Source organism: Sphaerodactylus townsendi, linkage group LG02, assembly GCF_021028975.2.
Source record: "Sphaerodactylus townsendi isolate TG3544 linkage group LG02, MPM_Stown_v2.3, whole genome shotgun sequence".
Lineage (NCBI taxonomy): Eukaryota > Metazoa > Chordata > Lepidosauria > Squamata > Sphaerodactylidae > Sphaerodactylus > Sphaerodactylus townsendi.
Genome location: NC_059426.1, coordinates 59,607,364 through 59,621,990, shown reverse-complemented (window position 1 = coordinate 59,621,990; position 14,627 = coordinate 59,607,364). Strand labels below are relative to the sequence as shown.

The following is a 14,627-nucleotide window of genomic DNA, read 5'->3' as shown; positions in this document are numbered from 1 at the left end:
TTTTGGACAGGGATTAATTTTTGTTCTGTACACTTAGTGAAATGTTGCCATGTTTGACAGAACTTTTAAGGATTCAATGAAAGTCATTTTATAGTAGCTGGTATAACCATTCAAGTTCAAAAAGTCTACTGGGATGGGCTGTTATTAGTTCTTTCTTTAGTTCAGCTCTGAACTTTTTCTAAAAACTCACCACCATCTTTCTTCTCAGGAATGCTGAAGATAAATGGCTCAGACTTTAGCAGATAAAGTTTTTTTCCCTTACAGTCTCCTTAGAGACAAATAGGTTTTGAATACATTTATTTGTGAGAAATTTTTATCATGGCTTTAATTCAAGGGCATTGGGCAATGTATGTGAGTTTTGAACTCTGGTATCCTTAGTTCTAGATGCCTTGCCCATTATACCACATAGGTATTCTGCAATCCTACTATTGACCCATGGGTAATCTTTAAATAGCTGCTAATTATGGACAAAAAAGATTCACAGAGACAAATTAAAAATTACATAATTACAATCAAGGTTGTCATTATCAGGGCAAAGTTTACATCATCTATGCAACATAAACTAAATCACTATAATTTCTACAAAACCATATGGAGACACCTTAAACCAAATGTTAATGGCACTTGTTGATTTTCTTCCATATCTGCAACAGCCAGTAGTTATCAGTTTCCCTGAAAATAAGCCCTACCATGATTTTTCAGGATTTTTGGAGGATGCTTAAAATATAAGCCCTACTCCAAAAATAAGCACTAATTACAGATTCCCCGGCGCAGCTGAACTGGTCATGTGAGGGGGCGCAAAATCATGGAAAAAAGTAAGACATCCCCTGAAAATAAGTCCTAACGCATCTTTTTGAGCAAAAATTAATATGAGACCCTGCCTTATTTTCAGGGAAATTGGGTAGGTCTATCAGACCCAGAGATGAAGAGAGGCACAGAATTTAGAACTTTACAAAATGCAGCATCCTCCCTTTGAGCTTGAGGTGTTTCCCACTAGGGTGTTTTCCACTGACTAATCAGGGAGGCAGCAAGGCCCCGCCTGCCTCCATGCCCGCCTGAGCTGCCTGCCTGGGCCACCCACCCTGAGCCCCACCCCCGACCTCCCTGCAGGCCAGGGAGCCGTGACAGCAGGCCACTCCAGGAGTCAACCTGCCATCGCGACACCCATCCCTCCAGCCCTGCCCTCTCAAGACCCACCCTCCCTGCTGGCTCCTGTAAGTGGGGCACGGAGGGCCAGGCGCGGGGGGCATGCAGAGCCAGTTATGCCCCCGGGCACTATATAGGCTCAATACAGGGAAACAGGATCCAATTTTTGCTTCTATAATGACCCTGAGACACACCACCTTTCCCCCAGTTCTTTCCTGCCTCCAGCAAGAGTTGTTGTTTTGTTGCCTGTACTCGTTTTTTATTCTTCCATTAGTCTGTCTAGTCATCGAAAAGCTTCTAGCTCTTACTTCTCTACTTCATTCACTGTGCTATCATCTCCCTTCTGCCTTTTTGCATGTTCCTTCCATTTTTTGTTCTCCTGGAGTGAGAGCGTCTGTAGCTGTTTCCCCCATGGTGTGTGGTGACTTCGATGCCTTTCTCGAGCCTAAGACAGTGGTATTCCTTTTGCTGTACTACCAGGCTATGGAGTCAGTGAGGGACGATTATTTCATTTCAGAAGACAAGCTTCAGTCCCCTCCAGTTGCTGGCAATCACCGAAGGGGACAAGCAGTGGACACCTCCCCGATAGGGCTGCCTTGTCTGCAGCTCCTAACAACAGCCAGGGTAGGCACCATCTTTGAGAGAAAAAACGGCGTGAAAAAGCCAGCATCAACAAGATGGCAGCTGGAGCATCATTGGCCTCTCTTCCTCCTAAGAGACCTGCTGCCGCAGGACTCTTAATTTTTCCAAAGTATGACACGAGAAGTCTACCAGTAGGGAATCGCTATTGTAGTTTCAGGAGGCTTAGTTCAACACAGACAGTTGGACCAAGGAGATCATCTCTACAAGTTGTGTCACCATTTCTTCCAATTTTGCATGGCTATCGGGGTCTTTTCCAAGATTTTCATCAACCTGGTTTTTCAACTCAGGCAGGAGGGAAGGGACTCTTTACCCCTATCTGGATGATATTCTGATCTGGTCCCTATCCTTCTACCAGTCCATTCTTGATACTTAGCATACAGTCCAGTTCCTAGAGGGTCATGGATTCTTGGTCAACTGTGTCAAGAGGTCTTTAATTCCCTGCCAGAAACTGGAGCATCTAGGTGTGTTGGTGGATACAGTGCTGTGCAAATTCTTCATTCCCATCAACCGTCTAGAGCTCTGGATATCTATCTAGTCCTACTGCACTTCAAGCATCAGTTGATCAGCTGCCACGTTCTGATCAGGACTGACAATGTAGCTTTAACAGCAACAGTGGCAGGGCATGCAGCTACATTGAGAAGCACTTCCACATGGAAGGTCTTTGTCAGGTGATCTGGAAGGAAGGAAGTGTCACTATTCCATTCAGAGATGAACGACATACTAGGGTTCTTACAAGAGGAGACAAGGACTATCCCTCAGTCTGCTACGCGCCAATGACAAACTGCAGCAATAGCAACTGTCATCCCAGCATTGGAAGGCTGATCCTTTTGAACCCACCTGCATATCCACAGGATCCTAAAAGGGGCTTTGCTCAAGGACAGTCCTCAGGGGCATAATTTCCCCACTTGGAAATTGCACACAATTCTGCCTGTGCTGACACACCATCCCTTTGAGCCCCTACATCTCCCTTTAGCATCTGCAGGTGAAAACTATTTTCCAAGTTGTGATAACCTCCACCAAAAGGGTCTTGGAATTAGGGACCCTGTTGGTGAAGTTATCCCTTTGTGTATTCCACAAGGACAAGGTTGTTCTGTGGCCTGACCCAAGTTCATCCCTAAAGCAAACTCTGCCTTTTATAGGGGAGAGGAAATATACCTACCAACATTTTGCCCTGAACCACATCACCCTAAGGAGGTCTACTGGCACTACCTGGATGTGAGAAGGTGTCTTAAGGCCTTCCTGATCAGGACTCAAGCCTCCTGCAGATCTGATTAGATGTTCATAGCAATCTCCAACCTAAACAAGGGTCCTGAGATGTCTAAAGTAGCCATTAGCAGATGCTTGAGGAGCTGCATAGCCAAAGCGTGCAGTGTTCAGAGACTACATGTTCCAGCAGGTATCACCTTCCACTTGGTACGTTTATCCTCTACAAATGTGGTGTTTGTGAAGAATGTGTCAGGGGAAGAAATCTGCAGGGCTGTGATGTGGACAAGCATTATAAATTCAACATCCGCAGTACTTCTGATGTGGCTTTTGGACACCAGAGGCTGCAGCACATTCTCACAGTGCTGAAGGATGACTTCCAATTATCAGATTTTATTATTATTTAGCACTCATGATGATTCCTAAAACAGTACAGTCCTAAATCACAAACATGTCTGTTAATCCTCTGGGCTATCCAAAACCATATCGCTGGAAGTGTTTTTAAGTCCAGTCCAGTCTCTGAGGAAACTCTGCTGTCCTGTGAAATTGCAAAGGGAATGTTCCAGCGGTATACATTATGACACACTAACAGCTCTGAGATGGGAAACGACCATTGGTGCATATCCATGAGGGGTCCACTCCTTTGAGCAGAAGAGGATATCAGGGTTTTTCCCCATTGACCAATCAGGGAGGCAGGATCAAATTCTGGCTTCTGTGATGTCGCTGGGACACGTCCCTTCTTCCCCAGTTCTGGAGACTTCAAATAGAAGTTCATGTAATCTCAACTGACAACAAACATTAACTCCAGAGAAGAAAGAGAAATTGCTCAAGTAATATATAGAATATGAACTGGAAGCAAGACCACCGTATAAATATGTATAACAATACAGTTGCCCAGTGTTACTATGAGAGAGAATGATGACCTGGGAGGGCAGATGTCTTCTGTTCAAAGGAGAAGGACCCTTCACAGGTAACTACCAATGGTCATTCTCCCTTTAACCCCAAGGACATCTGGGGACCTTCTATAGAAGTATCCTCAAATTGAGGGTGGGACATAATTCTATCTTAACTGGCTTTCCTTTGGTCTCAGTTGTAATATGGGGAGTTGGGGAGAATATTTCAATGTTTAAGTTTTAAATTGTTTCACCCCAGGTTAGGGTTTTTTAAGACTATGTATTCTATATTGTAACTGTTTTTGTTGTACAATGTTGGAAGTATCTCTGAGCTTGCTGGATCAAAGAGAGAGGAACAGAAATCTAAATAATAAATAAACATATAGTATTTTATTTCTTATTCATTTATTGAAATTATATAGCCAAGCTTCCACAAGACATTGGAGCTAAATCCTGTCACAAATACTTATAAACTCTGTAGAACCACAAATAGAAACATCAACACAAAAAATAAACCAGTAAGCAATCACAGTCTTATTGTGTTTATTAAGAAAAGGCCAGCAATTTTGCTCAATTGCCTCCACAAAGACCAAAGAAGTGGGTGTCAACATCATAAGGAAGAGAGTTCCAATATACTCAGGCAACTACTGAAAAAAGGGTTGCCTCAGGCAGCTAATAACCAGTTATCCAAAATGAAATCAGGAGCAAAGTGTTTGGTGCTAAAAGCAAATACTATCAGGCTACAATATTGTCGTTCTTCAAACTGAGTTAGGAAGCTGAAAGTAACTTAACCAAACCACTTTTATTTCATATTAATTTAATCGCGTGCTGACTTGTTATTCAAAAGTTGTGCAAGTTTGGAATTAATGAGATTTTTTAAAAATCCAGACAAGTGCTAACAAGTTACTAACTAGAAGAATTCACAAAAAAATGCCTTCATTCAACAGTTGCATTGGTCTGCAGGAGAACAGCTAGATTTTAGTCCAGTAGCACCTTAGAGACCAACAAGATTTTCAAGATACGTCTCTCATAAGCTTATACCCCAAAATCTTATTAATCCCAAGGTGCTACTAAAGGGAGGTGGGGAGCTCCTTCCATCTGGCAGTCTTAAAGCAGTGGCTGGATGAAAATTTAACAAGGGCTGATTATGGACAAAGTCTTTACTGCATAGTGGAAAGTGTTCGCCGCAGCAAGATTTCTTGTACAGATGTATTTTCTGGAGCCACACTTTCACTTTCCACTCTCTTTGTGGCAAGCGAAACCACTTATAGCACAATTTAAATCCTGCTTTGCCACCACAGCAAGATAGATTTGCCAGTGGGCACAGCTTTGCCTCTTCCCTTCGCCCATGGCCAACCTTTCCACTTCCTCGCACCACTTTGCATACCTTCCCCCCACTCTCCGCTCCATCATGCTGTCTGCTCCTTCCTGCTTCCCTAAGTCACTGATCAAGAGATCGATAGATCAATCTCTCAATTGTATAGTGGCAGGGGGGAGAACACACCCCCATCTCTGTCTAATGCTTGTGTTCAGCCTCCCCTCCACCAGCACAGCCTCAGCACTGCACAGCCTCAGTTGCCAGGTGTCCCAAAGCCTTTCCCCTTGGCCCACCTCCATGCTGCCAGCTCCTTCCTGCTTCTCTAAAGTACACATATTGAGAGATTGATCTTTCAGTACAAAGTAACAATAAATACTGTTTTGAAAGGAACAGTACAAGTAGGCATCCTTTTGGCTCCACCCCACCTCCCCCACTTTGCTTCTGCCCTCTCCAATGGCTAAGAGGGCTTTAAAACTTTATTTCAGGCAAGAGCCTGTTTTACAACAAGTTTCTCTTCTCTTGCGACGGCGGCAGAGTGTGTGTGTGTGTGTGTGTGCATATGTGTGTGGAGCAGAAGGGAGTAGGGAAGAGAATATCAGCTCTGTGCCTTTAAGGCTACTGATGGGTGTAGTTAAGAGAAGCAGGAGAAGCAGAGACCCAGCAGAGTTCAGCAGACAAACTGCACTGCAGGCTGAGGGCTGCCTCCTCAGTGTAAACTGAGACATGCAAGGAGAACAGGATCTGTGCAGACAACAAGCTCAACGTAAGTGTTCCATGCATAATGGGCCACGGACACTCTAGACCAACAAATGAGTCTGACACCCCTGCTCTAGGCTGATCCTACATTCAACAGGGAGTTGGACTAGATGGCCTGTATGGCCCCTTCCAACTCTGTAATTCCATAGCTTTCCCTGCCCTGTCCCACCCAAAGAGCCAGGTTGTAAAATTTCAGGGGCCATCCAGGAAGATTCACTAAGTTATTATAAAGATACCTTAGCCAGATTGGCAGGCAGCCCAATCTAGATTCCTGGGTGGTGCAGAGAGGGAAGAGAGCTTGAAATACTTCCCAATCACCGGAAAGCCCTCCATAGGGATGGCATAAGTCAAAGGTCCACCCAGGCCACCACGCACTTCCCCACAAACCAAGAGTGAAAGCTGACTAACAGCGACTCATCCCTGGGAAAGCCTTTGCCACACCCCTATTGCGTCAAGTGGGCTAGCAGCACCACGGGAGTCAAATTTATACGGAAGAATGATCTTTGCATTTTAAAAAAATCACTTCTTAAGAACAAGCATTTTAACTGGAATATAAAGTATTACATAAACAAATGGCAAAAGAATCAAAGATCAGAAGCCACACAGGAAGTGCCAGGACAAATTATACATGCAGCACAATATTTGCCCAGCAGTATATTTCACTGAACAAAATGGGACTTACTTCCTAGTTAATGTGTTTACGATTGCAGCCTTAAGGGAACTCCCCTCAATGGCTAACTGAAAAGCTAGAGAAGTCAACCCATCAACTGACAGCCAGGTTAACTCCAGACCTGACAGCAAAGTCTAGCAGCTGAGTTCAATTTGCCCTGTCTGATCCAGGGTCTCAGTTAGAAAAGCAGATCATAAGTAACATAAATAAATAAGACTATCTTGTGACCTTTCTGAGCTGAAGAAGATTAATTCCAAAATATTGGAGGAGGGGATATTTGCAGCAAATTATGATTAAAGCATTGGATTAAAGCTCAACTCCTATTAACCTTAACATACTTCGCAAGCTTACGTTTTTAAAAGCCAATGATACTATTTTCAAATACTTACTCAAAAATTTCACTTTCAAGTGAACTGAGCTGATAACTTTAGAAAAGGTAATATTTGTTACAATTTAGATTACCTTTGCAAGGCTAACCACTTGGAAGGGCAGCATATTAACTGTGACCACTAAACAGTCAAAAGAATTTGAGACTGAACTGACAATCTCTCTACCAGCATCAGTGAAGAAAATAACCTATTCTAGCCTCATTGAAAATCAAAGCCAAGCATCTACTCATCTACTTTAGTGAAAGGTAAATATCTTAGATCCAAGCAGACAAATACAGAGTCCCAGTTTTTTCATTCACCTAGATAATTCATTTCTACAGAGGACGTTTACATTCTCTACTTGTTTTCTCAGCAAAACCCCAAACAATGGTCTCAAAAAATATATATGTAAGAGTACATTACCAAATTTAAAGCCAGGAATTTAAGCAATTGGCACAGCAAATGTTAAAAACTTACTACAGAAATATTCGAAACACAGTAGTTACTGCATCATATGTATAGCCTCCTTATTATGAACAGGACTCTTTTTTTTGTCCTGGAAGAGGAAACAAAAAAGACACTTAAGAACAGGTTTTCGCAGCTCCAGGGAGTCCATCTAAGATGGGAAAGGGTTAAATCTCCCTCCACCCATGCAGTTTTTCTCCTACTGAGAACTGGGCCTCTCCGAACCTGAGGGAATTATTTGTAGGTGCATAAATATGCGAGGTCTGAAGTAAAGAGAGGTGGAATTCCACAACAAAAGAATGCCATTGAGCCATTTGCAAGTTCTAGTAGTACTGATGGATTTCAATCAGTGAATGTAATAATATTAACCTTGATTAGCATATACAGTGTACCATAACAGACTCGTGTCAAATCTTAATTAGTAAACATAATTATGGTTTGTCAAAGGCTTTCACAGCCGGATTCAACTGGTTGTGGTGGGTTTTCCGGGCTGTGTGGCCATGGATCTTGTTCCTAATATTTCGCCTGCAATACTATACTATCAACCACACCTTTGCATAGCAAGTTCTACCCAAACACTTACTGATTGGTTTCCCAACTGGGGATATGACAATTTATACCCCAATAAAACATTCCCTTCTCACTAGGCACATTGTGTAACAGACTTTCCTCTGTGATACACCTCTGAAGATGCCAGCCACAGATGCAGGCGAAACGTTAAGAACAAGATCCACCAGACCACGGCCACACAGCCCGGAAAACCCACCACAACCAATAATTATGGTTAATATTAAAACGAAGATGATACATTGTTGGTTATATTACATTATATATTTCACTAGAACTAAGGTTTATGTTGTAGCATTACATATTTCAGTATGTTGTTGGTTATATCGTTTTACGTATTTTGATAGACAACAGTGACTTCTATCATTAGGAAGAAGTTCTTAACAGAGCCGTTTCTCAGGTGAATAGGCTTCCCTGGGAGGTAGTGGACTCTCCTTTGGAGGTTTTTAAGCAGAGGCCAGATGGCCATCTGACAGCAGTGATGATTCTGTGAACTGAAGCAGATAATGAGGGGGAAGCAAGGAAGGATTATGTCCATATTTAGTTCTTGTAGCCCTTTCTTACATGCCCAGAGTAATGCCAAGTGCCACTTTAGGGTCTGGAAGCAATTTTCCTCCAGGTCAGGTTGGCCATCTGGGCATGGACCCCTGGACATGGAGCAGGAGTCACTGGAGGGGTGGGGGAAGGTAGTTGTGAATTTTCTGTATTGTGCAGGGCGTTGGACTAAATGACCCTGGTGATCCCTTCCAACTCTATGTTTCTTTGATTTTTATGAAAGCAGATAAATTTCAGGAGAAACACAATTTTGCCATAAACAGTTTCTGGTGACAGTTTAAAACCCTTTCAATGTCAGGAATATGATCAGGGTTAAAAACAGCCAAAAAGCTGTAACTCAGAGCTTTTTAGGAAGCAAAATATTCAGCTGAAAGTGGCAAAAGTGACTGGAAATAAATAGAAAAAGGCAGTTTGTCAAACTCTACAACCAACTCCGATCCATAGAATTTGGTAAGAAATTGATCCCATTTTTTTTAAATCTAGCATGAGGATAAAGATCTTCACAGTACTACAATAATTTCTGTTTGTGATTTTGGAGGATGTTTTTCCCACAGTCTAGACTACCTGGATCCAAACTGATTTAGCTAAGTAAAAGTAATATCTCACACATACAGAGTCATTCAGCCCTGAGATTGTATCTTTCATTGGTTTTATTTTAAAACAGTTTTATGAGTTGGGGAAAGAGGCTATGAATTTGCTTTGGCTAAAGCAGCAATAGTAGTGGAAAGTTCATTCAATCCTTCTCCCCTGCAGTTTGCTCCATGTAAACCCCATTCCCCAAAATTGCTCCTGGGGGAAAACACAGGTACTGAGAAGCAGAGTTACTGTTAGTCACCCAGAGACTATGGTCATTTCCCCACTTACCATCTGCTGCGCGCTACTCTCGCCAAGTAGTGCGGGGTCTTGCGGCACTCCCCACTACAGGGGCGGTGACAACGCAGCCGCCCCGACGCTGCCGCTCTTGCGCCCCCTCAGCACGCGTCATTCCTGGCGCTCCTCAAAACAGCACCTTTTGATGACCCCGCGCAGAGCACAGGGTCATGGGAAAGCCCAGGAGCGCGCCAGAAATGACGCGGGCTGAGAGTAGCGCGCAGCAAAGGGTGGTCGATGGTAAGTGGGGAAACGACCTATATCAACTTCTGCTGCACTTATGTCAACTAAGGTCACTTCTGTTTGGGGTTCTGCAATGCTCCACCTACCTCCATGGTCAGCATACAACAAAGCCTGAGCTCAACTGCCCCCCCCCCCAAAAGAGTGATTTGAAACCACCCCCAAATCTATCCGAGCTACATAAAATGCTCTAAAGAGGTCCATCTTCCATCACGCTCATAACTAAGAATGCATATCATTGGACCTGCTCAGTACCATCATATCTTTACTTTTTGTCTTGATCCAGAACAACTGCTACTCTAGTTATTAATTCAGTCATTAAACACAGACTTTAAACTCTTCCTCCTGAAATATGAGTTGATAAAGTTTGGAAAATGCATATTCAATTTTGATAACTAGAGAGAAGTAGCAGTGTTAGTTCATAGCACAAAATAAAACAGGGGTTCAGTGTCACTTTAAAGACTTTGTAAGTCTCTATTCCAGCATCACAAGATTTAGTAAATCAGAATATGTTTTGTTAATTTTAGTGCTACTGGACTCGTGTTTTATTTTACAGTTTGGAGGTACCCTAACCTAACTCCACGTTAGTAGAATAGCTAGTCTGAAACACTGTCACACCTTAGAGACCACCAAGATTCCCTGGGAATAAGCTCTTGAGCAGTAAAGCTCCCTTCAAGCAGAAACAAGGCAGCTCTGACTCTTGAAAGTTTGCATCCCAAAAACTGCTCTCTAAGGTGCTACTGGAACTGAATCTAGCTTTTCTACTGCAGACCAACACAACTATCCTCCTGAGACCATCTCTACATAAACAACACACAATTCTATTAATTTTTTTACCCATGCATACATACACAACCTTATATACCTTTTAGTCATCCTCAGTATCAAAGGATATCTAAAAGGTAATTTATTCTTTTTAAAGGAAACCGAGCACACAATGATGCAGTTGCTAGACTCTTTACAATCTGCAGAATTTCTCTTGCTGAACTACTGGTACACCTCCAAAACTCAATGGACAATCCGTACAACCTACACAGAAAAAAGATCTCTCCACCGCTGAGCGGAAAACCGCAAAAAGCCCCTCGAGGAGAACCAGTCCCTCCACAGCTGCACCGCGGGGCCCCCGCAATGTCACAGGACGGTCGCAGCAGCCACATCACGAGGAGAACCCACGCCGAAACCTGAGCCGCTTCCTGCGCACTGTTACTCGGGACTCAGCGCTGGAGCACGAAACATACGTTCAGATGCGAAAAGGGCCCCAACGTGTGCGGCCGCCGCCCGTAATAGACACACGCAAAACGCCGCAATTCGTTCCAACGAGACATCAGCGAAGATATCCGACAACTCGTCACTGTCACAACTTTGGACGCAACACCACAGCTCTCTAAAACGCTCCCACAGTGGCACCTCGTGCCCGATCCATCATTCCCAAGCCTGGTCCTGGGGTCGTGTCCTGCCCCCTTGCAGAAGCGTCGTCCCGTCTTTCCAACCCCTATGCGAAAAACAGAAGCCCGCCCCGGCTCTCTACACCGGCCCCCAACAAGCAAGGGACCGGTCGGGGACCTGACTTCTCTCTCCTCCCGTTCAGGCTCCAAAGACTCCTCCAAGCCGTTCCCGAAAGCGCAAGAGCTGGGAGGACAAGCGGAGAGCCTGCGCTCCTATAGCCGCCGGGGCTCTTTCCTGGCTCAGCTTTCAGGCATTCCCGCCAATCCCATGCAGCGGCAACGCAAGTCTTCCAGTGGGGCAGCAGCAGCAGCAGCAGCACCCCTTTGCAGTCTCCCCCCACCCACAGCTGCTGGTCTGGCGTTTAGAACCCACTCACCGCAGGTAGCTTCCCGTCGAGTGTTGGTTGTAATGCTCCGGCTGCGTGTGCCAAAACAGCATTTTTCTCTCCTTGTTGTGTCGTTCTTCGCCGACCCCGTTCGCAGCCCGCCCAACAAAATCCCAGCGCGAGACCCAGCAAAGTCAAGCCGAGGCTCCGCAGCCGGGCAAGCTCCGCGCGCTTTTATGGGCCCGCCGCGTGACCCGCCGCTTGGCCGCTCCCAGGCGCTGAGGTCAGCTGCCGGCCTCTTCTGGCCCGCCTTTTACTGTCTGCTTGTGCAGGTGGAAAACCAGAGGCGAAGCTTTAGCAACGTCGTTAGGAGCAGAGGTTGCCTCATAGGAAGGCTTCCTCGTAGCAAGGCTACCTGGCCCACAAGACCCCCCCCCCCCAAATCTTCTCTATCCCGCAGTTATTTTGAGCAAAAGTACACATAGGCCCTTTCCCCATTTCAAAAGTGAAAGTGGAGGGGACCCCTGCTCTGTGTTCGGGGCTGGGTTTCAAAAAAGTGTACTTCCGACCAGGATCCAAAATGACGCGCGCTGAGGGGTGAGAGGAGGGGCAGAATCGGGGTGACTACGTTGTCACTGCTGGTGTAGTGGGACCCTGGGGTATTTGCTGTGAGGAGCGCGCATCTAACGGTGGGTGGGGGATCCACCATAAACTCCCAGGAGGTGATTCTATTCTATTTATTTATTTATTACATTTTTATCCCGCCAAACTCGGACTCAGGATGGCTTACAATAAAAACATATAAAAACAATACAATATAAAAATATAAATATTATAAACATTAAAATCAATTTCATCAAGGTGGCCATAGAGAAAAAAATCTTCCTGGGAACATAAAAAGACAGACATGTGTGCTGTATCCAGATGTGCAGGTCTGTCAAGGAATAAAATTAAACAGCACTCCAGAGGCATTTTAAAAAGTAAAGCAGTTTATTCCCATAGGAAGTCATTTAATCAGATGACACTCATGTCCATTTACGGAACAGCGAACCTGTCCAATGGTATTTATTCCCAGTTAAATGTGCCTGTGATTGCACACTTAAACAGCAATCCTACAGTTCTACACAAAATCCTACTCCGCTCAACTCAACAGAGTTTATTCCCAGGAAAATGTTCTTAGGATGGCAAAGTTATATTTTCATAGCTTCAGAAACAGCAGCCCTTGGAGCAGAGTAGCCAAGCTTAAGGTGGGGTCCATTGGCATTATTGACCTCCAAACTACAGGGGTCACTTCCTCTTAAGAAAATGGCAGCCTCGGAGGGCAATCTTTATGGTTTACCATAGATTCCAAGTGAAATCCCTCCCCAAATTCTCCCCTCCACATGCACTACCCCAAATCTCCGGAAGTTTCCCAGGTCAGAGTTGGCCCGCAGAGGGCCTGGTGAAATGACAGAATTTGGGGAGAGGCTGTACATTGTATTTATTTTCCCCAAAGAGTCAGGAAACCCCCTGGTTAACTCTAAACAGGAGAACTTCCTGTTCAACCAGATAACTTTCTGCCCCTATAAAGAATGGTAGAAAGTGCCATCAAGTCACAGCTGACTTATGACAAAACGATACGGTTTGCAAGGCAAGAGATGTTTGGAGGTGGTTTGCCATTGTCTGCCTCCACATAGACTGGAAGAATTCTAAAAGAATCACCCAACCGAATTCAAGATCACCCAACCGAATTCATGTGGTCAAGTGGGACATTGAACCTGGTTATCCAGATTAGAATTTGCTGTTCTTAACCACTACAGTCGGCTCTCTGTTCAGAAGCTAGTTTCACAAAGATTCCATGTGTGTGTACTGTGTGTGAAGTGCTGCAAGTTGCTTCTGGCTTGTGGTGACACTATAATGACCTCTCAAACACCCCATTGTTTAACAGCCCTGCTCAGGTCTTGCAAAGGGCTGTGGCTTCCTTTATTGACACACACTGGAACTGCACGCGCGCAAGCTAGCTGCACATTTAATGCAAGGGGGATACAAGGTCCTTGGCAAGTCAGCATGCTGTAAAAGGAATGACTTCTCTGTTCTTCTGCTTTGGGTTATCAAAGGTTCACCACCACCCTCAGTATATCTTCTCTTTCATCAAGGGGAAGCAGCATGATGTAGCCCAGTCTAAGCCCAGAGTCAGTACTGGGAAGGGAGATCACCAAGGACGACTCTGCAGAGAAAGGCAATGGCAAATCACCTCTGCTTCTCACTTGCCTTGAAAGCATTTCTGTAGTCACTATATGTTGGCTGTGACTTGCTGGCACTTTACACACTAGTAGCTAGCTGCTCCAGGCAGGCAGCAAGGCAGATTACTCAGACATACATAGACATAAGCACACACATCAGAAGCTCAGCATGACTCAACTATAGAAGTGCTTTATTTATATAGGATTATGGTCACTGAACCAAAACACGGTCCTTTTTTTTCAATATCATGATGAATTACAAGTTTATACAAGTACATTGTAAAGAATACTATTAAAGAAAGCAGTTTCATTTGCTGCATCAATACAAGTTATTATTTCCAAGTACTATATTTATATTGACAATGCCTCAACAGTAATCACAGGTATTGGCACAACTTACATTAAAAAACATATTTAAGGGAGAAAAAGCTATTACCACTCATCTTTCAGGACATTCCACTACTGACTTACAATGCAATCATGAGTGGGAGTGGGAGCACACAAGGGGTCTGGATGTGTTGTGACCTCAGTGCTGGTGTAAATGCCATTCAACATGGTATAAGTGGCATCTATGCCAGAGCTGGGGCACTCTGGGCAGCCACATAACTGCACAACAGCCAGACGCCAACACTGCAATGGTGCCAGTGCTCCTCTAGCTCAGGAGCCCATGCTGGAGCTGATGGGTCATTCCTTTAGGCAGAGCAGACTTTAGTTGGCTTCCTGAACCCTTTCAGTCCAGGAATTTCCCCTTTTGCTGGCATGGATTTATGCCAGCAAAAAAAGTAGTGTTGCCCATCAGGCTGCACAAGAGTTTTTCACAGCCTTCAGAGGATGTCCCGTTTTCTTGCTGAGTGCGACACCACAAACCTCTTGGGAAGCAGTGGGGGTGTGCCATGCTCAGCCACTGCTAATCTATCCCCTTCTTCCAGGACTGGACTGAA

General features: G+C 44.5%; 1 protein-coding gene across 2 annotated transcripts in view; it reads right to left on the bottom strand.

Moving 5' to 3' along the window:
* TFCP2L1 (transcription factor CP2 like 1) overlaps positions 1-11,648 on the bottom strand; it is a 78,790-nt gene extending 67,142 nt beyond the window's left edge. For both annotated transcript variants that reach the window (XM_048487012.1, XM_048487013.1), the window contains exon 1: positions 11,516-11,648. In XM_048487012.1, the coding sequence (XP_048342969.1) occupies positions 11,516-11,577 (62 nt within the window). In that variant the 5' untranslated portion in view covers positions 11,578-11,648. The remainder of the gene's footprint in view (positions 1-11,515) is intronic.
* Positions 11,649-14,627: the final 2,979 nt, after the last annotated feature.